The 26,683-nt window shown below is 35.2% G+C and overlaps 3 protein-coding genes across 6 annotated transcripts; all 3 read right to left on the bottom strand.

Annotated features, from left to right (window-relative positions):
- Window positions 1-1,138: 1,138 nt before the first annotated feature.
- Window positions 1,139-8,564, bottom strand: LOC108193146 (uncharacterized). Of its 3 annotated transcripts, none has more exons than XM_017359672.2 (9): window positions 7,208-8,564; window positions 5,990-6,231; window positions 5,153-5,171; window positions 4,414-4,619; window positions 4,098-4,207; window positions 3,910-4,008; window positions 2,995-3,472; window positions 2,751-2,881; window positions 1,139-1,739 (listed from the first exon to the last, which is right to left on the bottom strand). In XM_017359672.2, the coding sequence occupies exons 1-8, from the start codon at window positions 8,212-8,214 to the stop codon at window positions 2,793-2,795; spliced, it is 2,250 nt and encodes a 749-aa protein (XP_017215161.1). In that variant the 5' UTR covers window positions 8,215-8,564; the 3' UTR covers window positions 1,139-1,739; window positions 2,751-2,792. The 3 variants fall into 3 exon arrangements, with proteins under 3 accessions (XP_017215161.1, XP_017215160.1, XP_017215163.1); XM_017359671.2 differs by having other exon boundaries at window positions 1,139-1,733; XM_017359674.2 differs by having other exon boundaries at window positions 1,139-1,722.
- Window positions 8,565-9,264: 700 nt separating this feature from the next.
- Window positions 9,265-15,774, bottom strand: LOC108196691 (uncharacterized). The gene is made up of 4 exons (XM_017364091.2): window positions 14,943-15,774; window positions 13,797-14,648; window positions 12,832-13,271; window positions 9,265-11,710 (listed from the first exon to the last, which is right to left on the bottom strand). Exons 1-4 carry the CDS (start codon window positions 15,570-15,572, stop codon window positions 10,252-10,254), a joined length of 3,381 nt encoding a protein of 1,126 aa, XP_017219580.1. The 5' UTR covers window positions 15,573-15,774; the 3' UTR covers window positions 9,265-10,251.
- Window positions 15,775-18,886: 3,112 nt separating this feature from the next.
- Window positions 18,887-20,674, bottom strand: LOC108195639 (uncharacterized). Of its 2 annotated transcripts, none has more exons than XM_017362619.2 (4): window positions 20,519-20,674; window positions 20,022-20,226; window positions 19,648-19,923; window positions 18,887-19,303 (listed from the first exon to the last, which is right to left on the bottom strand). In XM_017362619.2, exons 2-4 carry the CDS (start codon window positions 20,219-20,221, stop codon window positions 19,081-19,083), a joined length of 699 nt encoding a protein of 232 aa, XP_017218108.1. In that variant the 5' UTR covers window positions 20,222-20,226; window positions 20,519-20,674; the 3' UTR covers window positions 18,887-19,080. The 2 variants fall into 2 exon arrangements, with proteins under 2 accessions (XP_017218108.1, XP_063937697.1); XM_064081627.1 differs by having other exon boundaries at window positions 20,449-20,548.
- Between the last annotated feature and the right edge of the window lie 6,009 nt (window positions 20,675-26,683).

Here is a 26,683-nt window from a genome sequence, read left to right as displayed (position 1 = left end):
TGTCAGTGGTTTTGTGACATGTGAAATAAGGGGCCCGCTATTTCTTTTTTGCTAGATTTTGTCTTCAAGTCGGTGCTTCTCTTTATGTAGATACATCCATACGTATGCTAAAAGCAACTCAAGATGTTGCCGATGTTATACCGCTTCTTGGTGTATAAGTCTTAAGTCAAATAACCCGGGATGTGTCGGGATGTGTCAGATAGTTGGACAGTGGCACTTAAGGTTTGTTCTCTTGAGATTATAAATTCGATTTCTTGAGTACTTCGGAAGTAAGTGAGTTATCATGTTTGGAGTCGGGGGTATGAGTGCAACTTTCTCATTTAGTTCAAACAAAATTAATATCTAAAAATTATATTTCACTAACCCTATCTATTTATGTAACTGAAATAAGTATATAATATTTATGTAGCAGACCATATTGACAACTTTTATAGCTGCCAACTATTGGATTGTATTCCGTAAAGTTGTCAAAAGTGATATAGAGGAAAGATAATATAAAAACTAATATATATGTATTGAGTTGGCAAGATTCAGGTTGTGCTCGAAATAAGTTATGCGGCTCGAAATAAGATTTACGTATTTTTTTTAATATATTTGGAGATGGTTTCTTTCAATTGATTATTGACAAAAAACTGTTTGCCGGTTTTTTCCGCTGAGAAAAAAAAATGAATGTTTAAAACGCGGATGGACTTTTGGACCCGAAAATTAAACAAGAGGAAATGTGAATCTCAGTTCTGAGATGGTGGTATTTATATGACAATATCAAGTCAGAGGGTCTGTGTTGTACTGATCGACAACTATTCATGAAATCAAAGCACCAGGCCACCATCTTGACAAGAAACATCATACATTATAATAAATGCTCAGATCCACTTGAATAGCTTATACTGTATTGGTCTGGCTAGTGTGTGCCATGAGCACATGCTAAGCGCGGAAATTTTTGTATTTAGGAGATTTTGATTGGTGCGATTGATGTATTTGCAGGGGGATCCACCATTATCATGAGATAGGAGCCAATCAAAATGATCCAAGCACAAAATTTTCCGCGCTTAGCATGTGCCCATGGACACACCATAGAAAAACCGATACTGTATATATGTTTTCATGAATGTAAACTGCAGCAATATTGCTCATAGTCGTGCAAAAAGTATATTTGATCAATAATCTAAAAAATATTCACCTGGCAATAATCCTCGTGGGCCATGTTTGTTTGGAGGAATTATAATCCCTGGATTATTATTCTATGTATCTTAATTTTGGGATTATAATCCTTTCAAACAAATATGGCCTCGGAGTTTAATCTCCCTTTACGATAACTTTTCAAGAGAGCAAATGTTTTCATGTCTGTATTCTGAATTGTTGTCCTCTGGTATCAAGGATTTCTCCCACAAGGGAATTAGGGTATTGTTACAGATTTTGATTACCTATCTTTCCTACCCCTTTTGCCTTCTCCCCTCCAAAACGAAGCAAGGTATATGTAAAACCAAAAAAAAAAAAAATGATACCTGTGTGTAAAAGACTATGCCTGAGAACTAATATATACGAGTGCAAACTATTCTAAAATTCTGGTTTGCTTCCTGGGGAAAGACTCGTCACCGTATCACCTTGGGTTCAAGTGCTGTGCAGAAGGAATACTGTGTCTACTCTGTAGATTTTTTTCAATAAAAAGTATCTATTTGATCAGATGCTCTGGTCCTCGCGATCTGCAAGATATTGCCGAACCTGCCAAGAAACTTCAACTACTAAGCATTAGAACAGGAGGTTGTCAACCAGAGATAAAAAATGAAGGTGACCAAAGCAATGTAGAATCACCAATTAAAATGACAATGTGGTCATACGCGAACATATAAAAAGTGTAAAGATAATATATGCAATTTGTTCATGGAAAAAAAGAAATGAAATTTTGAGGCAAGTATACGGGTCAATAGTGAAAAATGTTTTGACTAATATTAAGCACTTGAAAAGTTATTCTACTCTAATATTCTTAATTACGAAGAGTGTCAGATTAAATGTGCAGTTGGCTTTAAAGTCTAAAGAAGTTATGCTTAGCAGCAAACCTCAAAAGCTATGAGCAAAACATCAAATCACTTGAAAGACATAAATAGATGGTTTTTATTCATTCTCTCAATAAGACACTCCTTCCGTCCCATTCATTTCTATACAATTTCCTTTTTGGGGCGTCCACTCAATTGTATATATTCCAAAAATAGTAAAATTTTATAATATAAAATTTTAACTACACCCACTTTATATATTAAATATTAGTTGGTCCCACCACTTTACCCACACTACGCCCATTTAATAAAGTGAATATTAATTGGTCCACCACTTCACCCACTTTTCTTCACTAAATTACACTTTTTCTTCACATTCGTACCACTCCCCATACGTATACTACTCAATGAGAGGGAGTATAGATTGCAAAGTGGATGACCAATTATAACGTAGGCAATACAACCTAAACTATTTCACTCAACGGAATACAACTATACAAGGATGCAACAAAGGATTTAACTCAAACTTATTTCTTGCTATTGGATTTACTCTAACAAGTTTCCAGTAATCAACAGAGGGGGGGGGGGGGGGGGGGGTACCTTGTAGTGGGAAAAACACAAAATTATAATTTTTAGCAAGCCAAGTGCAGAAAAAATATGAAAACTGGGAATACCGTTAATGCACTAAGACGATACTATTAAGTACATGGTGATTCTAAATCAGAAATGAAGCGACAGAGGTTTTCCCGGACTTACTTGTTTGAGAATGTATCCAATTCTTCAAAGGTTGTGCAAGTATTAAGGATTGAATAAGCTAGAATGATCCATATTCAAAGCGATAAGCACTGAGATACTTGTGATCACGGAAAGCCAAAATAAAGCAGAGCCTACACATGAAAAATCCTTATCAAAGAGAAGTCAACTAGGATAAGGGACTTTTCACATGTCCTTTTTAAAAAAGAGTACATATATGAAAAGTGTCTAGAACAAAGTATACTACCTCTAAAACCTTCAGAGTCACTACCAGAATTTGATGGTGCTGATTGAACTTCAGGACCATCGGATCTTGATGCTGGTTCAACTTCAGGACCACTCGGTCTTGATGCTGATAAATTGCTCGTGACATTGTCTGAAGATTCTGTATTTACTGTTTCAGATGCTACAATTCCTTGAAAATCTTCGCTTACAATTAAAGCTGCCAACACATCCATGAATGTTTCTGTCCCATTAGGCAAATTCTTTTTTGGCTGCACATATGTAGCACTAGATTCATCAGATTCTGATAATTCGTCATCTGATACATCGGTATCTGTTGATCTTTTCCCAATCATTTCATCTTCTTCATCCTCAACATATGCTTTATATGTCAATCTAAGCAAGATTTCTCCAGCTGATACATTCCTGAACAACCCCCACCCACCTTGCAAGGCCACAATCCTATCTGTTGGCACAGTGTCTTCAAGAGATGTCAGATCAACCTGATATAAGAATTATGAAGGTGGCTATTCAAGGTTATCAGTTAACAGTGAACATCAGAATGTTGAAATGAGAGTTAGGATGATGTGAGTCTAATTTTAGTGTCATTATTATAACTACGGGCCGGCCGTGGCTTTATTTAATAGATCTACATAAAGGAAATGGAGGCTCCTTCATGCTTGTACATGCATTATAGTTTATACAAGCAGCAATAGTTAAAAATTCTATCAATGGTACCATTTACAACCTCTCTTAAAAAAAGTGAACTCCACGCTAAACCAATTCAAGATTAGAAGTTTACAGCTTCATTCTTAGTCCATGAGTGACATACAGTACACATTTTTTCAAGTTAAAAATTTATCTCTCAACGAAAATCATTACATTATACATCATGCTGAGTAATGCCATCTGCTTCATATTCAGGAGAGTAGTAGTTTACCTCTCCTGTACCAATAGTCAGATCTGTAAAACCCAGGGAGTCTATTACTTGTATATACAATTTTTGTTTTAGTGGGTTTGCAACCAGCATTGAAAAGTCCTGCCAAAATGTATGGGTTTGTTAGTGCAAGGTGAAACTGAATACCAGACGTTAACAATACATCAGGTCTACATGACAAAAAATTTTACCTGATTCCAAATTGGCTCACCAGGAGGACCGATAACAGTTGTTTGACTGTTCTTTTTACTATGCATTGCTTGATCCCCCAATTTTAGAGTAACATATGGATCAGTCTTTCCTGATACAGAAACAAATCTATTACATAATAATAGTAACAAGACAAGACATAAGTTTCTTCCAAAGTGTCCCTGATTAGCATTTGGCATATCAAAGATGAATTATTACATAAAATAGCGGCAAGAACTAATGCAGATCAAAGAATATAATGGGAAGTTGTTTCAATATTTAAAAGTAAAATACATCAAAAGGAGAAGCAAATGGTACCGAGGAAAACATAGGAGAGTTTTCTAGCATCTACAAGGGTCACCGCGAGCTCTCCTACAAAATCTTTGTTGCCTTCTTGCATTTCTCCAGACTTAAAATCAGTTGGAGCGGGACCAACGGCTTTTCCCTTCAATAAATCTAAAATGATCTTCTTTGGACGAACAAATAAACTTGGCAAATCCTCAGTCAGAAGCTTAGTCAGAAACCTGTAAGGAACCAGTCATTTCCATTGAATAAAGTTTAACAGCAAAAACATCACAGGAACAAGCACTAATAATACCATAATCACTTGTGAGACTAATATGTAACTAATCATATTTTATATGTGTAACTCCTGCGATGCTTGCTTTTGGATTGACAAGTACATATGATCAATTAGAGAAGAGAGGAAGATCACATATGTGCCTTACACAAAAGAGCAAGCACCTACAAAATAATTAAAAATATGGTGCGAGTCCCTAGATTTTGTTTGACAAACTTTACACCAACTTAAGGAAGAGATTTTGTACTCTTTAGATGCTTATTAACATCAGGTGCTAATGACAGCATCCTTCATTTCATGGGTTTGTTTTTGCAAGATGCAAGTTTTAGATTAAAATCTTAAATTAAATAAGAAAATTAGTTGAACTATAAAATTTTGTAGCTGTATTGCACTGAGAATGAGTAATATGGATATTAGATGTGCCAACAAGATCAATAGACAGTTCTCTAAGAGGTAGAGAAATATAATTTTACTTACATTGAAAGAACTGGAATTCCTGAAGTAATAAAAGAAGGCATGAAAAAAGAAGTATTAGTAAAAAATTCAAGATCTTAAATAATCAAGAAAATAAATAGGCATACTAGAACACTACATTATGATTGCTTAAAATTGCATCTAGTAACCATCCAAAAAGTATCTCAGTTGTAAATAGGATTGGTAAACTTTAGAAGCTATAACTCTTTACTAAATTGTGATTTTTTGCCTTGTACAAAATCTCTAATAGTAGTGGAGACCAAAGCACTGGACATACTTCCTTACAGAGTACAGTAGTTACAGTAGGACGGGAGACCAGAAGCATGACTCTCAGTTATAGTAGTCAGTAAACCTTCAAGCAAATTACAGATTTTTCATCATGTGTTTTGGCATATATCCCACAATCCTAGATATTAGGTTTTGGACATCGACACGAATCATGAGGAAACCGAGTTCAGAAACATTAGTATAGAGGATCAGGATAAACCTAGATATATAGAGCAAATGTGTTATCTTCCCTAGCTAGATACAGAGACTAAAGTGGTCATGTGCAAAGCACTCTTAAGCTTTCTCTCCTTTTTCTTAGCCTAAAAATGCAATTCAATCCCTTCTTTTAATACAATATGAACCATGGTTATCCAGATCCTCTATAGAAATTAGAGTGCTTAAAGCATTCTGCAAAAAAAAGGTAACACTGTCATCAAGCTGGTTTAAAATCGACAAAATTCAGTCTCTATCCAAGCAGATTTAATTAAGGGATTTAGAGTACTAATGCTTGTCAGAAACAGGTCAGTTGGTACAAGAATATATAATTTCCATTGATATAAGGCCGTGACATACCCATTAAATTGAACAAACGAAATGGAGACAGCACAAACTTTATCTTTGGAAGTGACACAAAGGCCCACTGAACAGCTCCCACCCAAGGCTCGGATGGAATTAATTTCAGTTTGACCCAAAGCTCCCCGTCAATATCAAAATCTCGAATACCGACTGGCAAAACAATGGGAACTATTCCAAATTTGAGGGACAGCATTAGCAACATGCGGGCACCACCAGTGTAACGAATGCCTATCTGGTACCTTTATAAAAACAATAAAAAACAACGATAATAAGATACGTTTGCTGCTTTATAAGATTCAATTGTAGCATAATAGATAACAGAATAAAGTACATAAATCAAACAACGTGCCATATATGGCGCTATAAAGCTTTATGTGAAGACTTATAATTCTTGAGAAACCCTCCACCTACTTGGAAAGAATGAAGGTTCAAACCATACAAGAAGCACAAACATGCAGCTGCATTTTCAGTCAAAATTATGAACCACATAATGCCAAAACTAGAGTACTAAATTACTATATGAAAGAATTAAAATTTAGGAATAGAGAATAATACACAGGTTAACAACCAACAATATGATTAAGTAAAAATGTCTTTCGAAGCTGTACTAGTGTGGCAGAAAATGAAAAGTACAAGCTATGATCACTTCATATGAACCAAAGAGGGCCAGAGTTTTGTTCATCTCGTCAGATCTTTTATCCACTGTTTTTCTTTTTCATTTATCAAGGATGTTGCTATTGTTGTCACAGATATAGTTCCTTCATATTGAAAGGAGAGTTGATTTGTGTCTTCTCATCCACTCCTCATAGCTTATAAGGGTAAAGTAAGATGATCTTCTAGGATATGAGGAAGAAAGAAGACATGTTTCACAATTAATAGAAATGTCATTGTTTTCCTCTCACGCCATGTAGCTTCTTGAATGTTGTTTGCATTGTAGTGGATATTTTTTTAGTATGTTTAAACTTTGAAGTGCATGTAATAAGACCCTGGTCTTATGGAAGAACACTACAACCAACATAAATACTAGCTACTAAGTTTGGGAACTGGGGTACTCTTTAGTTATCCCTAGTCATCTTAAACAAAAACTAACAGCAAACTTAATTAAATGTCATAAGGTTGAAGACAGTAAATAAGAAGAAGCATACTTTTAAAGAAGAAAGGAAGAAAAAACAAGCTTATTAAAAGACATCAGTAGAACTTAAACAAAATACTTACTGCAAATCATTAAGACGCCTTGAAGTTCTGCGTTCGACATTCCTAACCGATATAGGCTCATCTCCTAAAGATAACTGCTTTATTTCAACCCTCTCCACATAATCAGGTTTCTCTAAATCATCAATGACTGGCTGAAGCAATCCAGTAAGCCAACTCTCAAGCCCTGGCTTATAAACCTTCCACAACTTTTCAAGAACCATGTTAACCCATTCCACTGACTCTTTCCTCTGCAAATCCTTTTCGAGAAACGAAGAGAAGCTTGTAGGAACCTGTGGCCTATTACCAGCATTCCCATCATTGCTCGATACTTTCATCTTCCTTGATGTCCAAAACTTATCGAAAACAACCCCAACAAAGAAAAAGAACACAAACAACCCAACAATGTTCTTGTTAACTGGAGGAGACGGAATTGGGTGCAGAACTCCTAGTTGTGTCCTCAGCTTATCTACAATAGGATCCTCTTCAAAGCTAACAAATTTAGAAGCCCCCATCGAACCAGAATCTCGAGACACATTTCTCTCATCCAATTCATTTGACAATCTATTAGCCACAAAACTTTTAGCAACCCTAGTAGCTGAATTAGCAGAACCTAAATTACTATATTCACCATCAGAAGAAACATTTCTCTCATCCATTTCATTTGACAATCTATTAGCCACAAAACTTTTAGCAACCTTAGTAGCTGAATTACCAGAACCCAAATCACTATTTCCACCATCAGAAGCAACATTTCTCTCATCCAATTCATTTGACAATCTATTAGCCACAAAACTTTTAGCAACCCTAGTAGCTGAATCAGCAAAATCTAAATTACTATTTCCACCATCAGAACTCATACACGCCTCAAGAACACATCTTTTCCCCTTATGGGTCATACACAATTTCATCCTCCTAGAAAACCCATGTAATGGAGAAAATTTAAGCCTTTTTTCACATGGGCATTTAGGTGAAGACACCCAAACCCTCTGTGAAAAATCACAGCTGCTAGAACTTGCTTGCAAATTCATTTAAACAATCATATACCAAAAATTACACACCCAATATCCAAATTTCAAAAAAGGGGCATCAAGATTCAGCTTAAAAGTACCAATAAACAACATTAAACCATTCATCAGCACCAAACAAAACATATGTTCATGTGCTATATAGAAGCCCAACAAGTAAAAAAGCTTAAAGGGTATCCAAGAAACAACCTGAATTGTTGAGAAAGAGACAGATGATACAGCTTAAATGAATGAACACAAGTCTTTCTTAAATGTTCAAATCCAAGAAAAAGTGGTGGGGTGTTATGAATTTTAAATATGAACGATAAAAAATGAGACTTTTTTATATAGAGGCCAACGTGGATAATCTACTCTGCACATGGCTGCGAGTTGGCTGCTTTGGGTTGGTATGGTGTATTTTTATTTTTCTTTGTATGAAAAATATCTATCAACTTTCTATTTTCAAGTCGACTATGAGAAATTACAAAGTGGTCATTTGAATTTGCACGTGTGAGTAATCTGACCACTAAGTTATAGAAGTATTGTTTTGACTATTGATGGTTGGTAGAACTTCAAAACAGTGGACACCCTTGTTACAAATTTTATTTAAGGTTAAGAGTTCGAATTTGGCATCGAATTTCGGATAAAATTGATCGACAAAAATTGGTTTGGCTTTAAAATATGATCGGATATTTTTGAATTTTATGAAATGACGATATAACGGATTTGGTGAATATTTAGAAATAATTAACCAATCGTACAGCAAATTTACTACAATACTTTTCCGCTTCTCGGGCCGGATCGGATCGGTTCGGATGAAGCCTCTGCCCTTGCAGTTGCCGAACTCAAAAACTTTTTCTAGCACTATGAGCAATGAACTTCAACACTAGCCTAGCAATCTTCCTCGCAACTTGATCATGCGTCAGCCCCTACTGCCACTTCGTAGCATGTTCTTGACTTGTAGAGAGACTTGTACGCCTGTTTTCATTTGTTAGAAATCACCCATCAAATACCAAACTCGCATTTCATTCGTTGGAGGTCATGCAAGTCCGGCCACATATTGTGTTTTCTGGCTTGTGCTTCTTGGCAGCTATCTGGCACTGGACGTATTGGGATCTAGCAATCTTTTGTGATGAACGTACAGGAAAACCTTCTTTAGATTTGCCCAAGATCTTTGGAATTCATTTATTTCTCGCGGGGTTAGCTTGCTTTGGTTTTGGTGCATTTCATGTAACAGGCTTGTATGGTCCTGGAATATGGGTGTCCGATCCTTATGGACTAACGGGAAAAGTACAATCCGTAAATCCAGCGTGGGGCGTGGAAGGTTTTGATCCTTTTGTTCCGGGAGGAATAGCTTCTCATCATATTGCAGCAGGTACATCGGGCATATTGGCGGGTCTATTCCATCTTAGCGTCCGCCCGCCCCAACGTCTATACAAAGGGTTACGTATGGGCAATATTGAAACTGTACTTTCCAGTAGTATTGCGGCTGTCTTTTTTGCAGCTTTTGTTGTACACTTCGACTGCAACAATCTTCTTTCTCAACCCGGATTTTTCTCGGAATTTCAAAATGCACATAAAACAGGAGGTCGTAAATGCATGTTCTGTCACAATTCCTGCCTAATACATGTTTGCGGTTTACCCTTGCCAAGGCCGATACTCATAACTAGTATGCAATGAAATGATACAATCAAGTGTAGTACAATACTACAATGTTATCATCCCTTGATACTACAATGTTATCATCCCTTGATAAATGCATGTTCAAAAGAAGAATATGACTATAAGGCATTCATATCTGGGACTCGCAATAAAAGAATTACACTGCCTTTTTAAATTACAGACATTTAATCACTCACCTGAGCGTATAAAAGATGCCCGGAGAATGGAATTATTCTGTTGCACTCCAAGAATTGGGAGTGATAGTCTTGATGTTCGAAAGGTAATACACTGTAGTCATGAATGAGTGTCAAAAATTGCCACTCCCTTTGCAGGAAGCAATGCAAGATGATAGAAAATAGGAGTAAAATTTGATTGTCACCGGAGAGAATTTGAATGGAACTATCTTTGAGCAGAGAACAGTGCTTCCAGGTAATCATCTATATACGCTAGGCACGGCCAGTGATCAGTTCTTATACGAACCAGTGTAGCAACATCTGTCACTTCCATCTGGAAAAGGAGATGGAACCTTGGAGGAAGGAATATCAAAATAAGAAAGCAACCCATGTTTTTCTTATTGACATTGATGTGACCTCCTCTGTCATCTTCGTCTTCAGTGTACTTGAGATATAGGGGGCCACTATCCATATTTGTGCCTGAGGTAGTAACATCAGCAGAAGAATCTGAATCAACATCTTTCCAGAAAATATCACTTATGATTCCCCCGTCTTTTACGATACTTACAAGGGGTCCTCCAATTATACTCACAACAAAAGGCGCCAAATGCCGCTCCACAGCTTCAATTACAAGCTGTGCAGGAACTTCAAGCAACTTGACAGATCGGGTCCCACTGATTGCTGTGACCCCTTTGCCTCCCTTTAGAGAGAATGTCTCCCGTCCAGTGCTTGCAGAAGTGCCACATGCTTCCCACAGCGCACTAAACAAGGCAAAGTAATAATCAGATACTGCATGTCCCTTGACTTCCTCTGGAATAATAGCTTTAAGGAACATGTCTTCAATACCTACAGTAATACTTTGAAGCTGACCACGGATGATCTGTCCATTTTCTGTATTTGATTCAATGGAAACGTCAATCATACCAGGTACTGGTTCCCGTGGTTCCAATTCTATTGTTACAGAAGCTTTGAACCTAATTTCTTCTTGAGATTTATCCTCGATAGGGATGATCTCTTGAGAACCAGCTTGACCCACAGGAGACGCATTCCTAGAAGGTTCACCAAGAAGGAAAGGTATGTGATATGATGGAACAATTCCATATGGTGCTGAAGAAGAAAATATGAGAACAGTTGCATATATCGCTGGAAGGGAGTCTTCTTCATTAAACCCATTAGCAGGCACATTGACACCCCATGTACGAGCAAAAGGCTCTGATTCAAATCGTAAAGTACACAATATCCTAATTTTGAGCCCTGCCATGTGTCTGTAATCCGGTATAGACAAAAAGTGCTGCCTCAGTATTCCAACAATCTCTGAAACCTTAGAATCCATCACGCGCAGCGGTTCCTGTGGGTGATATACTCTTTCCGTTTCTGACAGATTTTGGGAATCAACTTCTGTTTGCTCAGGTGGAGGTTCACTGTCTTGAATGCTTTCAATATAAGAAGGTTTTCCACTACCAAAGCTTAGAGTTGGCAAAGACAGGGACCAAGACTGCTTGACCAACAACGGAAATACTCGTTCCAGGTGGATGTAGGAAGAAATGGTTTTAGACTTCTTAGGATCATGCAAAATTTGAGGTGCCTGATCACTGAATGGTGAAATACCTGGAACTCGGTCCCCAAAGTTCAGTATGTGCCTAAGCCTTTTTCCTGGTACACAGATCAGCAACCGCAGGTATATCCTGTAAATTGTCATAAAAAAGGCTCTTAATATATTTTGCATTTCTACACTCCTTTTTTACACTCATTTGTCTATGCAACCACCCCACTAAAACAGCTTCTATTCATTCTTTTGTAGAACACTTTCTAGATTCCAACTCTGCACTGGTTATGACTTTCAAAATCTCAATAAATAAAAATAATGCTTTTATCTTTGTTAGTTAGTGGCAAAACTGTATGACTCAATAAATTTGTTTTCAGTGTGCACTTGGTGAGAATGGAATGGGGAAGGAATGGAATGAAAAATTATAAACATATATTATGGAGAAAGTAGGATGTATGAGAGAATAGTGAATGAACATGAGGACGTCTAAATTTTCTATGATAAAGATTGAAGGGAAAGTGGTAAAGAAATGGAATGGAGCATTCCTTCCCGAACACGTGGCGATATAATTGTAGTTTGAATAGTTTGGAATGGAATGGAAGAAACACGAAAGAATAGAAATTATAAACATTTTCCCCAATCTCCCCCATATAAGAGTACAACTTTCAATCCATTTCATTCCATCCAAGTGAACACAACAAGTGGATGTAATGAACACTAAACTATATAGGATGCCTAAAGTAAGTTTGCTTGGACAATAATATACAATAGGGCAATGGCTTCTTGAAGCTAAAATACAATCTTTATGACGAGAGCAGCAAAAGAGAAGAAGAAAACCCCCAAGGGATTTGACCCTTGGGTTCCACTAGAGCACTTCCCATCTATTTCTTAACATAATGAAATTTTTGAGACTTACTAAATATGTTTTAATATCTCAGAAACAACTAACCCCTAACCACCAACAAAACTTAACTAGACAAGTATGGGACGTGAAATACAAAGTACGGTCTAATTACAGCAACTATCCCAGCAGAGTCGCCTTTTTTAGAAGCTTGAGTCGGAAAATTTAAATAAGCAAAAGTGATTTTCACGTAAAGTTCTAACTAGCTCGACTTATAGTAGATAACGTCAACTACTTCTCTCTTGTAATAAAAACCTTATAACATATACATCATAAATAAATTTTAAATTGTGCCTTTTACGAGTATGAAATAAAACGAAAAGAAATATCCAGCGAAGCAAAAACATAAAAAAATTTACCTGGCACTGTCACGAACCTCCAAGTCAGGAAAATATAGGGAAATGAAAGCCAGGAGACGGGATAGTCCAAGAAACAGTCTAGAGCTATGATGGTGTAACAGCATAGTTCGACACATTCCAAGAACTTTACTCCCCTGAGACCAGGACTTCAACCCTGTGTCTGGACCATGTTTCTCAACAAGAAACATCATCAATTTGGCAAAGAGCTCTATTATTCCACCTGGTGGGACCGTATCAGTCCCAGCAATTCTGTCAAATAATGGGAAGTAAGATACCAATCTATAGTCTACCTTGAGCTTTGAAACCAAACTTTTATCAAAAGTCTGAAGCAGATGCTCGCCCAACCACCTGTGCTTATAACAGGCTAATAACCTGTCAATAAAAGCAACTATAACTGGAACCAATCCCTGAAACTCCAATGCCATCTCCACAAGCATGTTCTGCGCAAACAAAAATAGTCTCAGCCCAACCCCAACATCGCAGAGTAAGGGACATAAGATCATAAGCACGACAGATTACTAAAGTCTAATGTAAGAATATTAAATTACCACTACTTATTGTCGAACATCCTGAAACACATACACAAATGTTCTTGTATACTAAATGAGCAGCGGAGAACATATTGAATTGGCTTGGAAAGTATATTGCTGAGCGAGTCCTGACTATCAAAAGGCTGGTATGCAAACTAAGGCAGATGACAACTGAACTTGTCGATGTTTTTAGCTATTCGATGAAACGTCTATTTTTTAGTTTTTTCTTACACCCTTATTCCGTATATACTGTTTCAGACAAATTAATATTCTGTTTCTGATTGTTGTATTAATATTTTTCAGGTTTTTATTACTCCATTAGCAGTTATTTGTTACTTATACAAGACACACATTTACACTTTACACACATTTATGAAAATAGATAAAAACAAGTGTGTACAGATAAGATGTATTAGATGGACTGTATGCAAGTACCTGTACAGTGTGGAAGATGGTGGAGTCTTTCGGAACTTTAGCAGAGGAAGAATCTGTATCATAATGTAAGGAGGCACCGATCAAAAACTTATGGAAAGCACGGAACGCCACTGCAGTTTCAGTGCTCCATGGGGGTAACCAATTGAAACTGGATACTGATACAAGACCATCCTTGAATAAACTCACCACATTGCTTGAGTCCAAACCAAGTTCACCTTTCATATTTATCATTACTTTCGATCTGTCAGTATCAAGTAAAATTGAGCTATAAGCAAGCAAGTCAAGCTTTAAGGATTTTAGAGCTAGTGGATCAAATACAGATGGGTAGAAGCTCAAACTCATTTTGACAACAATTTTCTTCTTCCCGACTTCTTTACTCGACACTAATTCAATAACACCTTGTAACCAGTGTAGCGCAAGCAACCGAAAAACCAAAGAATGTTGAGCTTCTCTTGATATTAGCACTAGGCGATTAGCAATCTCATTTTCTTGCCCATCAAAAGCATCTAAAAATCGAGAATACATCCCTAAAAAAGTATGACATAACAAGGGATCATACGTGTAGATCAGTCCTGAGAATTGCACCTTCAACAACGAAGTTTGCAATTCCAACACTGCTGCCAAAGTCATTATCAAAGTCATGAACTCCAACAACCCAAATGGAGTCATATACTGTGGCCATTCAAGCAAAAAGGCCATTACTCTCCTAAACTCCTTATAATTTGAATCTGAAAATTCTTTACCCAACCCACCATCATTAATTAAAAACTCCGGAACGTTATAAGGTACTAAAGGCATTGAACTATTAACAATAGAAACATTTGCACCTGATACAACAACGCCATGGATCACCTGTAGTTATAAAATTCCAAGTCAAAAAATACTGCAACTACTCATAACTTTAATATGAATATAAAAGAAATGAATGCACAAGGCAAACTCTAAATTTCAATAAATCACATTCCTACAACAAAATGGCATACAGACACTATCAAATTATACACCGACTACAAGATAAAACATAGAGTAAATCGAAACATATTATCATCATCATCGGCCAACCACATTTCTTGGTACAAACCAATATTCACTAGTAACAAAATAAATCTAGACTATCTTTTCAGTGAATCCTGTAAATTACAATACCTGAGCAAGCAAAAGAACATAACTTTGTGCAGCATGAGTCCTCTCACTCTGACACAAACTCCACAAATTCCCCGCAACTTGAGCCAACAAACACGGACAAGCTCTCTCCAGCTCCCTCAAACACTCACAACCCACAGCTCTTGTCTGCCTATCAACCCCGTGATTAGGCCTATTAATCACACTAAACAAAAGCTCAATCAACCCCTCCAACTGCTTAACAAACTGCCCACCTAAATTCCCATCAATCCCAATCACACAACTCACAAAAACAGAAGTAACACAAACCAAGAACTGTTCTTTGAGCAAAAGGGTCACTGAAACACCATCAATCGGAGCTTGTACAACCCCACGAAGCGAATCGACAAGACGGGTCAGTCCCAACGAACAAGCCTCAGATTCTTGATCTTCTTCAAAGCAAGATTGCAAGTACTCCTCAATGAACACAATGAGATTGAGTTTCACAGAGAGACTGAAATCTTTCCGGGAGAGGGACGAGAGAGAGAGGTCAAGGAGAGAGATTCCAGTGTAGTTCAAACTGGCCCATTTCTGGAGACGCTGAGTAGAGTTGGTCTGGTAATCATCAATGAGAGACTCCCATTCTTGAGGTGAAAGGGGTTTGAGTGAAGACATGTATGCATATATTGATTGTATCTATAATTGGGTAGCTGTATTTCTCAACATTTACTTAGATTTTGGTAAAGGGGTGGTGTAATTCATGTGAATTACAGTAGATTGGAACAAGAGTGACAGATGAGAGAGTAGAAATTGGGTGGATTGTGTCATGTGTGAGGGTGATGCATACAAATTTGTGTATCTACTTTGTTTGGTGTTGGCAACTCCTTTTTGGTGATTACCGCTCATAAGTCTTAAGTCATAATATATTTTATTTAATGAAAATTTAAGCTTTTTTGAATATTATGATATTGTATAAATATTTGGATGGAGTTATTTTATTTAGCGAAATTTTAAATTTGAATATTTATCTGAATAATATGATGTTGTATTAATATTCAAATGGATTATCTACAAATTGATTAAATTTTCAATTTTAAATACAAAATGATTCATTAATTGAAAAAATTTAAAATAATAGTTTTTCTAAATTTAAAAATCAATGGGTCCCACCACTTTACCCACTTTTCTTCCTCTTTTCCACTACTTTATACATATTTCTTAACCTCCGTGCCCAACCCATTCGATAAGAAATGGGTGGGACGGAGGGAGTAGTTACCTAAATATATCATGTTATTTTATGTAGTGAGATTAGACTAATATTATTTAGTTTATCATTAATAAAACGAGTATTAAACGAGGAGAGTGGTTATATAATTAAAAACTACAATTTCACATATATATTATTTTAAAAAAATTAAACACTGGGTAAATTATAAAAAAAAATAGACAGTGACGAAATAGGGTGACGGCCCTGAATAGCACAAGGTTTAATAGAATCGGTCCGGATAAATGGCCCACGATATCACTCCAAAACGTCGCTTCGCTTTGCGTTAGGCTATCTGGACTTACTAGTAAAGCATAAACCGTGACTTAGTGCATCAAGCTCAAAACGTGGTTGCGTCTCACACGTCACTTCACTTTGCGTTGGGCAATCTTAACTTACTAGTAAAGCATAAAACGTGACTTCGTGCATCAAGCTCAAAACGTGGTTGCGTCTCATGTTGACTGTGATTCTCAAAGTGATGTTGGTTGAAATCACGTTTTAAGCTAAAACGTAACTTAAAGGCGCGTTCAGGGTGTGGAGTATATTTTTTTAATAATCTAAAATGTTACTTAAAATAACACGTTTAAAGAATAAACGCAACTTTAAGTCGTGTTTTACATGCTAAACTCAACTTAACGTTGCGTTTTGAATATTTTTTTTAAAAAAGTTAAAATTAATTAAATTTCAAATATAAATAAATTATTTTAAAACCCGAAAGTGAACCTTAAAATATTAAAAAAAACTTATCAGACTCAAATAAAATGAATATAAGCTTTATTACTCTTATTCTGAAACATAATATCAGAATAATCTTTAAAAAGTCCGGGTTATGACAGATGGCATAGGGGTGGGTGAGGTCATTTAAATATGGTTTCTCTTGGTTTTCATTTTAGATTTTATTTTTGTGGTTTGTGTTTGATTATTTGTGTGTGTGTGTGTGTGTGTGTGTGTCTATATATATATATATATTAGTTTCTAGTGGAGTAAGCATATATATATATATATATATATATATATATATATATATATATGTTGGCCCAAAAAATTATAAATAATATATAATATATCATTTGGGTTTTTTTTTCGGGTTTCAATTTAAAATTGGATTCGGAATGAATTTGAATTTTGGATTAGATTTCGATACGAAATACTTAATATCAAAATCTAAATTCATTCGGTGTCTAAAAATCAAATCCAAATCTAAAATTATCGGGTTCAGTAAAATCTATTTATGAATATCATTCGTATCGATTTTATGATATAACTTAATTACGTTAAGGGCAGTATTCGTTCAGTAGATTTTTTAGTTTTATATGTGGGCAGCCCAAGTAGGGCTGTTAACGAAACGAATTCAAAATGAATATTTTAATTTTCATGTTTGTATTCGGTTTAAATACATATATTCGGATTTGTATTCGTTTATCATCCGAATAATTATTTGTTTTCGTATTCGGATTCAGTTAGATTCACGAACTATTCGTATTCATTTAAGGTACTCATTTAAAACAAAATGAAACTAAATAACTGAAGTGCTAGCCCGTGACAAAAATTATAAACTCTCATACTTCACCAATTCAAGCAAACTATAAAGTACTAATTATACAGACTATAATAATCCAATTCAAAGAAAATAAAATTCAAATTACAACCAAAATGTAAAGTGTAATACCCCTTAATTAATTCCAAGATCATACAACAGAACTTTCAATGGCTCAACCTTTTATATATATGGACTGGGCTGTTTTAATTTAATATCTGGTCCCAAAATAATCCATAATCTTATTAAATAAGAAATATAATATTTTTTTATATAATATATAACAATATATATATATATACTTTCCGAATAATTAAGCGAATACGAATTTTTATCTATTCGAATTTGTATTTGTTAATGAAGCGAATATTTTTTAAGATTTGAATTTGTATTTGTATTTGTTAATAAACGAACACGAATAATACTAAAACTGATGTGTATGGCTACTCTGGACCGAACCGACCGTTTGCTCGGCCCTAGAATGGGTAATGAAAGGGGTGAATGGGTAATGAAAGGGGGGTCCTAAGGGAAAGCCTAGAACTCAGTGACGTTTTGTACCATATTCCTCAAAATTATAGCTAATCTCTTAGAGATGCTCTTAGTGTATACCAATACCATCACTAACTTAAAATCTCAGGTTTAAAACGTACTAAAATTCTTCTATAATTTCTACTAAAACAACTTGAATCGGCGCGTGTTCTCTCTGTTGACTACAATCACTTATTAACTTTGTTTTCTGCACAATCAATCCCCTGATGACAATAAGGGCCTCGAAATTTTTAGACAGAAATTGTTCCCTCATTAACCTGCCACGAGTAGAGATAAGATTAAAGTGATGTAGCCAGAAGAGTTAACCATAAAACAAAACATGTTATGCGTATCTGATGTTAGGAACATCTAAAAATTCCTGAGTAGCTCTATAAGTTTGTGAAGATAAATCCTTGTTAGATGTCAATATGTAGGCTCCTCTGTAGGGATTCATAATTACCCACTTCTTGGATAATTTAAGTTGCATTTTGTGGCAAGATAACCACACATAGTCAAATATTTAGCAGAATTCATCCGCCACAAAACATACCTCTTTAAGCTCTTCGAGGGTAGAGCTTTCTGAGATTTATTGGTTAATGCCCCTCTTACTCTTATAGGTATTTCCTTTTGCAATAACATTTTCTAATATTGCAAAAACAATAAAAATAAAAAGCAGAGCAAATCATATGATAATTTACCACTAATAATGGTAGTCACAAATTAAGTTGTTAAAAGTTTTACAAGATGGAAACATGATAGTTCATATTTCACAAGTCATTTCTCAATCTAGACATAACTAGAAAGAAAAATCAAAAAATATTGCTGTTTACAAAAAATTTTTGGCGTGATAATAACTATATCACCAACACAAAGGATTGCAGACAAGTTGAACATAACTTCCTGGAGTGGATGATCCATAGATTACCACTCGGATCATATATTTTGACCAATTTGCACCAGACCTGACATTTGCTATACACCTGCACAGGTTTTCCCAACAAAGTAGCACCCTCCATAAGAGCCTTGTCGACAACACTATCAACATCATCGGTAGAGAGAGAGAAAAGAGCTCCATCTCTGCGAAGAAATCAACGAAGAGATGATCAATGCTAAGTGACTATAAAACTAAACTTTATTATCACTATTTAGAAATGCAAATAGCGACTCTCACAAATCACTATAACAATACATGTATGATGTATCTCTCAGTGATCCGATCAAATATTGTTGTCTTTTACAATAAACAACTTTTACAAGTAATCGCATTCTAATTATAGTTCATCATGCTAAAATTTATTATCATGTAGATTAAATTTATTATCATGTATATCAATTCAAAAAATAAAAAAAAGGTCAAGTACAACACGCGTGAAATTCAAAAAAAGGGAGAACACTTAATAAGTTGCAGAGAGATAACTTACGGAGTCAAGTAGTTGTGTAAGGTGCTAAATATGACAAATTTTTGTGCACCGATCTTGAGTATAGCTTCGGTGCTATCAGACTGGTCCTCAGCCCCAAAGGCCTCTATGTAAAAGACTAAAGCTTCGCTGAAATCATCGGACCTGATGTTGAGACAAAGCATTGGATCGAAGAAACTGGGATTCCTAGGGGTGGGCATGTCGGTGGGCAGGTACGGGGGTGGGGGTGGGCATGGGATGACGCCGGAAGATCCGAATTTAGGACTAACATCAAGAGTCCTAAAAAAGAAAAATTGAAGAAAAAATAGCAAATAAATATCAAATATACACGAAAATCAATACGAAATTACTTGAAATATATTTATTGTACTACTTACATTGCAAAACAATCTTCATTTGGGTCAATCGTACTAGGGCACAGCTTCATAAGAATAGGCGGCATCCTTTTTTTCTTCTCAATACTCTCGGCTTTTGCTTGGCGTGCTCTTTGAGTGTGTACCCTCATTGACCTGAAGGCTTCAAATCGCCTGAGTGCAAAGACAACTCCTTTTGAAGACTCGTCATCAGAAGACGACATGTTCTCTGAAAAAAAAAAATAAGAATATTAAAATCAAAACCCTAATTTGAAAATTTGGAATAACAACAGCAAAATCATTAGCAGCCTACATCTATGTAACAATATGCAGATAAAGAAAAAAAAAACAGAGTCAGCATCATAAAACATGTTTTCTGGAAAAAAAAAATAAGAATATTAAAATCAAAACCCTGTGCATACAGAAGAGTAACATATGCAAACACACATACATGTATAAAGATCAAATAAAGATCAGCAGTCTTAAAAAAAAAATCCAGTAAGGGTGTTGATGCTCACAACCTTTATGTATCTATATGCTCTTTTAGTCTTCAATCTTCCAACCCCAGAACAAGCTTTTCTTTCTCTTGTTTATATAGTGCTAAGCGTCTTTGGCCTGACAGGTGGGCTTTTAGGTCCTGGGCTGGGGCCTACATTTAGTCTCTGTGGTCGATCTTTAGATGGACCCGAATATTTTTCTATTCTCTTTGTATTGTTTTGGAGGTCCGGCTTTGTGATTTTTTTTTTATTTTTTGCGTTTTAGGCGCGACTTTTTGCTGACGGGAAAATAGATTTTTTTGCCACCTAACTTATTATTTGTTTAGAAATCTACCACTGAACTATAATTTTTTTCTTTTTTGCCACTAATATTAGGTTCGATTTTTTTTTTTGTCACTAACGTTAGGTTCGGATTTGATTATTAACATTATGTTATTCTTTTTAGAGTTAATTGCATTTGGCACCCCTTTGATTTCAGCATGTTGCACATTGCACCTAATAGTTTTGGAATAAACACTATGCAGCCCCTTACTTTTAACCCGTAGACACTTTGCATCCTTTCCATTATCTTCTGCCGTTATCGTTAACTTTTGAAGAGGCATTTTGGGAAATTTTATTATATTTAATTAAAATCAGTCTTTTATTTAAATTTTCCGACCATCTAAACGATATTTTTCGGAAATCTATTTTTCGGTAGTCTGCAATATAATAGTGGTCTGTGTCTATATCTTTATATGTAGTACTCCATATGTGTCATAGGTAGTTTATCTTAGAGGACGAGAGTACAGATTTTTTTACTCAGAAAGGAAATCTCAAAATTAATTTATGGAACTATATTTATAAAAAGTGGGAACCTTAAAATACGTGACAAGTAGTGGTAAAGAACTATAAAAAGTAAGTGATACTATATATTTGTGGAGTCTTAAAATAATTCATAAAACTAAATTTTTTAGGTTCTTAAAATGCCTGTTAAACTCTCATACTTCAAGGTAAACTAGCTAAGGGTCATAAGATGACTGTATATAATGTTATGAACACATATCATATCACCATAATATTGCAGACTACCACTATATTTTTATAATGCTAAAAAAAATAACATATTGTTAATAATCAAATCAAAACATAACGTTAGTGACAAAAAAAGTCCAACGTTTTTTTAAGAAAAAAAAAACCAACATTAAATTTTATTCAGAAAAAATAAAATAAAATAATTTTTGAAATTTTTTGGAGTCTCAAAATGCGTGTCCAACTCTCGTCCTTCAAGGTAAACTACCTAGGACACTACATAAAGATATAAACACATATCATATCGCCATTATATTGCATACTAACACTATATTTTAATAATACCAAAAAAATAACATAGTGTTAATAATCAAATCCGAACCTCACGTTAGTGACAAAAAAAAGTCCGAACCTAACATTAGTGACAAAAAAGAAAAAAATTATAGTTCAGTGGTAGGTTTCTAAACAAATAATAAGTTGGGTGGCAAAAAAATCTATTTTCCCTTTTGCTGACTGGTTTTTGACTATAGGTCTCCTCGGGAACTGTTGTCTGTGCTTAGGTTGCTTGTGGCGATCAATCTTCCTGTGGCTCCTTATTCCAAAAAATCTCTTCCCTTTCTCGACGTTTTCTTCTTTCTTGCGTTGGACACGGTTTCTTTTTAGGTATTTTCTTGTCCTTTATTCCTTTGTTATCTGTTACTCATATCGCCTAAAGTCCGCCCCTCTTCTCCTTCTCGGATCGAGTTCGAGGTCGTTGGTGATACGCTTTTCGACGACCTTGCTCCTTTGTCGTCTACCCTAGTTCCCCATTCTTCCTCTCATGATTTGGAGTCGTTAGATGATGAATTGCAAATTCTTGAATCGGTTGATCCATTTATTTTGGATATGACGAGGAAAACTCTTGTAAAGGCCGAGTCTTTGACCCCTGCTTCTTTCATGTCGGAGGAGTTGAAGGCATTGTTTCAGTCAAACCCCTCTTTTAACCGGCGAAGTGTGATTACCGCTGATTCTCCTGAGATGGCTAAGTTGGGTGAGTATTGTGGTACTGATGGGGTTTACACTGTTCACCTTCCGGGTGAGGATGATCGGTTGTGGCATATGCCTCAAGAAGGATGGCAGGCGATCCCGTTCATCTCTTTTGAACTCGGGTTTCGCCTTCCTATGCACCCTGTGTTTGCCGCCCTTTTTAAGTTGTTGGGCTGTGGGATAGCGCAGCTTTCCCCTAACGCCGTGGTGCAAATTTGTGGGGTTATTGCTCGCAGTCATGATAAGGGGAAAATTCCCACGGTTGACTTGTTGTTGTCTCTTTACCGAGTGAAGTATGGAAGTGGTCAGTTATATTTGGACAAGAGTAGCCATACACATCATATTGTGGACAAGAAGTCAGTTATATGCGGGTTCGGAGCTATGTCGTGGACTGATCACCCAGCTTAGCTCGTAGCGTCTTATTTGGTTCCAATTCCATAAAGGAGAAACTGTTTTGTTTAAATCATATTGTGTTGGTATCATTATCTTTATATCATTGTCAGGTTTTACATACTGTTTGATTTATTGTTGGTTTGGATATTATATACTTGCTGAGCATTCTTTTGCTCATTCTTGTTATTTCTTCTAACCCCTTTCAGATAATGTTAAAGATGGTTCGCCTATTTAGGCTAAGCATAAGAGTAAGGCTAGGCGAGGATTGCAAGTGACTAAGTTTCAACCTGATGGTCAGGAAGAGTATCCAAGATCGAGTCTTTGGGACTAGTGGTAATTAGAGTTGTCTAAATTTGATTTAGTTGTAAAAACATGTAATAAGATTTATTAGTTTTACTTTTCTGATTTCAATACTACAGTCTGTTTGCGATCCTGTTTTAAAGGGGGTTAAACTTTGTTCTTTTAAATCTTTTATTAAAGCTTTTAGGTTTTAAATTCTTTGATTTTTATTAGCTTTTCAACAATACATGTTTCAAAAGTGTAAATCATTTTTTAATATCCAGGTTTGAAATACTTGTTTTTACTTTCCTTAAAAAAAATACAGGTTTCCAATTGTTTTTCTTTCAGTGGCACCAAATCCAGACCCCCGGATTTGAGGAATGTCACAGTTGGTATCAGAGCTACAGGTTATAAGTTATTGAAATTAGAGTGTAGGTTGTAATAATAGGTTTGATAAAAAGGATTACGTGGTGTGACCTCATATAGAGGTATCGTAAGACTATTTGGGGATAGTCTCTCCGAGCAGAATAAAATGAAGCTAGATGATTAAGTTTAAGTGTTTATAGTTATAGACATCACGATTCCTAATTCTAGTTGTTCTAGTCCCTAGTATATTGACTAATTTAGTATGTCATATAAAGAGGATCAGAATTAGACTATTATAAGAACTTTGAAATTAGAACCACTTGAGGTTGGACTAGTGTTTCTCACACAGTCTAATGTATCCTTTATAGTATCCTCCAAGTGTTGAGTATTATTTGGAGAGTCACCTTTTGATTCTTATCAGAGATATATGGAATTGGTGAAAGAATATAGGTGTTACCAGGTTCGAGTTTAAAACTTTGTATATAGTTAAGTAGTGAGCGTTGGAGCTACATAGAATTCGTGTTAGATTACTCGATATAGTAGTTATGAGTGAGTTAAGACGTCAACGCTCTATGGTGATGATTGTATAAATTTGGATAAGACTTTTGATCGACAACGATATCAATGATGGGATCTGCAGAGGCTATTACGAGTCAACGATAATATATGCAAGTGATCACTAGAACGTCAAGAAGAATCACTGGAATCAGAACGAGTCATCAAAGGAATCTATCAAGAAGACATCTGTGAGAATCCTGACAATACCTTCCTCATTGTTGATTATATTGATTCCTTCCCCATCAATGATTTGTTCTAACATCACTTTCACAAAGATATTTGATAAAGAATATATTTTTACCTTTAACTTGAGTTCTCGAATGATACTTGTGCTTACTGTAACATCTTTAGAATCTATTCAATTTTAATAATTTCAAACGCTTTCATATTCTCTACTCTAACTGAGGTGAACAACCCTACTGATAGGGGACACAAGGACTACCTATCTGTGTGATAGGAGTTGGATGGGACGCCATCACTTGTGTGTGTTGTACATTACAAGAAGGTTAACTACCTTTAGTAGTGTCGTAATATAGACACGCAACACCGAGTTCTTTAGATCATATTGGTCTCTCAGTTATTCTCTCATTCAAATAAGATTTATTCAACAAACTCATAATCATATGACCACAGTCACGTGACATTTGCTTCGATATAGGAAATCAGTCATACTTCTAAATCTTCAAGATTCCTGTTATCTCTAAGACTTTGGAGGTATGCCAACCAAGTTGCCAACATGAATTAAGACTTTGTAGTATGAAGCACCAGGGATGAAAACGGATGACAATGCGGGTATACGGAAGCGATCAACAAAAATTTTATATAAGAAAGAAAGAGTATGACGGATATAGAGATCGTACGTTTTAGTTTGCTTCTCGCTGATTCCGAGGACGGAATCCTTTTAAGGGGGTAGATTGTGACGACCCGGATCTTTGAAAATTTATTTTGTTAGTTTATTTGTGATTCTTCAGAAAATGTGGAATAAAAATATTTTATTCTAGTTTGATAAATTTTAAAGTATTTGTTTAAATTATTTTTCCGGTTCTTTAGGGTATCAAAATTTTATTGTCTGTTTTAAATTGAATATCATGTTGTATTTGTAAATTACTTGTTCTATGGTTTACCTGTATAATCTGGACGTGGTTTATGCTTGTGTGTATATATGTTACTAATTGTTGCGTTTTTTTTAATAAATATTTATGATTTTCTTAAAAATGGATTATAGGAAAATGAATTCCTAAAAATACAAAAACTATTTGAAAATTCTTTTAAATGCTTGGAAATGATAATGAATATCTTTTGAAGTTTTTAAAATATTAAAAATATTATTTTTGTTAAAGTTTGATGTTTAAATATATTTTCTGAATGCAATTAATTTCAAGATTTCGTATAAATTTCGTAAGTACTCGATAAATCTCAAAACTTTTATTTTATTAGTTTTATAACATTCCGGGATTAAAAGTTTTATTTTATTAGTTTTATAACATTCCGGGACTAATAAAATAAAAGTTTTGAGATTTATCGAGTACTTACGAAATTTATACGAAATCTTGAAATTAATTGCATTCAGAAAATATATTTAAACATCAAACTTTAACAAAAATAATATTTTTAATATTTTAAAAACTTCAAAAGATATTCATTATCATTTCCAAGCATTTAAAAGAATTTTCAAATAGTTTTTGTATTTTTAGGAATTCATTTTCCTATAATCCATTTTTAAGAAAATCATAAATATTTATTAAAAAAAACGCAACAATTAGTAACATATATACACACAAGCATAAACCACGTCCAGATTATACAGGTAAACCATAGAACAAGTAATTTACAAATACAACATGATATTCAATTTAAAACAGACAATAAAATTTTGATACCCTAAAGAACCGGAAAAATAATTTAAACAAATACTTTAAAATTTATCAAACTAGAATAAAATATTTTTATTCCACATTTTCTGAAGAATCACAAATAAACTAACAAAATAAATTTTCAAAGATCCGGGTCGTCACAATCTACCCCCTTAAAAGGATTCCGTCCTCGGAATCAGCGAGAAGCAAACTAAAACGTACGATCTCTATATCCGTCATACTCTTTCTTTCTTATATAAAATTTTTGTTGATCGCTTCCGTATACCCGCATTGTCATCCGTTTTCATCCCTGGTGCTTCATACTACAAAGTCTTAATTCATGTTGGCAACTTGGTTGGCATACCTCCAAAGTCTTAGAGATAACAGGAATCTTGAAGATTTAGAAGTATGACTGATTTCCTATATCGAAGCAAATGTCACGTGACTGTGGTCATATGATTATGAGTTTGTTGAATAAATCTTATTTGAATGAGAGAATAACTGAGAGACCAATATGATCTAAAGAACTCGGTGTTGCGTGTCTATATTACGACACTACTAAAGGTAGTTAACCTTCTTGTAATGTACAACACACACAAGTGATGGCGTCCCATCCAACTCCTATCACACAGATAGGTAGTCCTTGTGTCCCCTATCAGTAGGGTTGTTCACCTCAGTTAGAGTAGAGAATATGAAAGCGTTTGAA

The sequence above is a fragment of the Daucus carota genome, chromosome 7 (genome assembly GCF_001625215.2).
Source record: "Daucus carota subsp. sativus chromosome 7, DH1 v3.0, whole genome shotgun sequence".
NCBI lineage: Eukaryota > Viridiplantae > Streptophyta > Magnoliopsida > Apiales > Apiaceae > Daucus > Daucus carota.
This window is presented reverse-complemented; position numbering and strand designations above follow the sequence as displayed.

What these genes read in the sequence shown, in the direction of transcription:
- LOC108193146 (XM_017359672.2), bottom strand. Translation starts at nt 8,214, where the DNA reads ATGAATTTGCAAGCAAGTTCTAGCAGCTGTGATTTTTCACAGAGGGTT. An exon ending in TGACTATTGGTACAGGAGAG is followed by an intron (nt 3,473 to 3,909) that starts GTAAACTACTAC and finishes TTCTTATATCAG; the next exon opens with GTTGATCTGACATCTCTTGA. An exon ending in TGACTCTGAAGGTTTTAGAG is followed by an intron (nt 2,882 to 2,994) that starts GTAGTATACTTT and finishes TTTCATGTGTAG; the next exon opens with GCTCTGCTTTATTTTGGCTT.
- LOC108196691 (XM_017364091.2), bottom strand. Translation starts at nt 15,572, where the DNA reads ATGTCTTCACTCAAACCCCTTTCACCTCAAGAATGGGAGTCTCTCATT. An exon ending in ATGTTCTTTTGCTTGCTCAG is followed by an intron (nt 14,649 to 14,942) that starts GTATTGTAATTT and finishes TTATAACTACAG; the next exon opens with GTGATCCATGGCGTTGTTGT. An exon ending in GAGGTTCGTGACAGTGCCAG is followed by an intron (nt 11,711 to 12,831) that starts GTAAATTTTTTT and finishes GACAATTTACAG; the next exon opens with GATATACCTGCGGTTGCTGA.
- LOC108195639 (XM_017362619.2), bottom strand. Translation starts at nt 20,221, where the DNA reads ATGTCGTCTTCTGATGACGAGTCTTCAAAAGGAGTTGTCTTTGCACTC. An exon ending in AATGAAGATTGTTTTGCAAT is followed by an intron (nt 19,924 to 20,021) that starts GTAAGTAGTACA and finishes TTTCTTTTTTAG; the next exon opens with GACTCTTGATGTTAGTCCTA. An exon ending in TTACACAACTACTTGACTCC is followed by an intron (nt 19,304 to 19,647) that starts GTAAGTTATCTC and finishes ATTTCTTCGCAG; the next exon opens with AGATGGAGCTCTTTTCTCTC.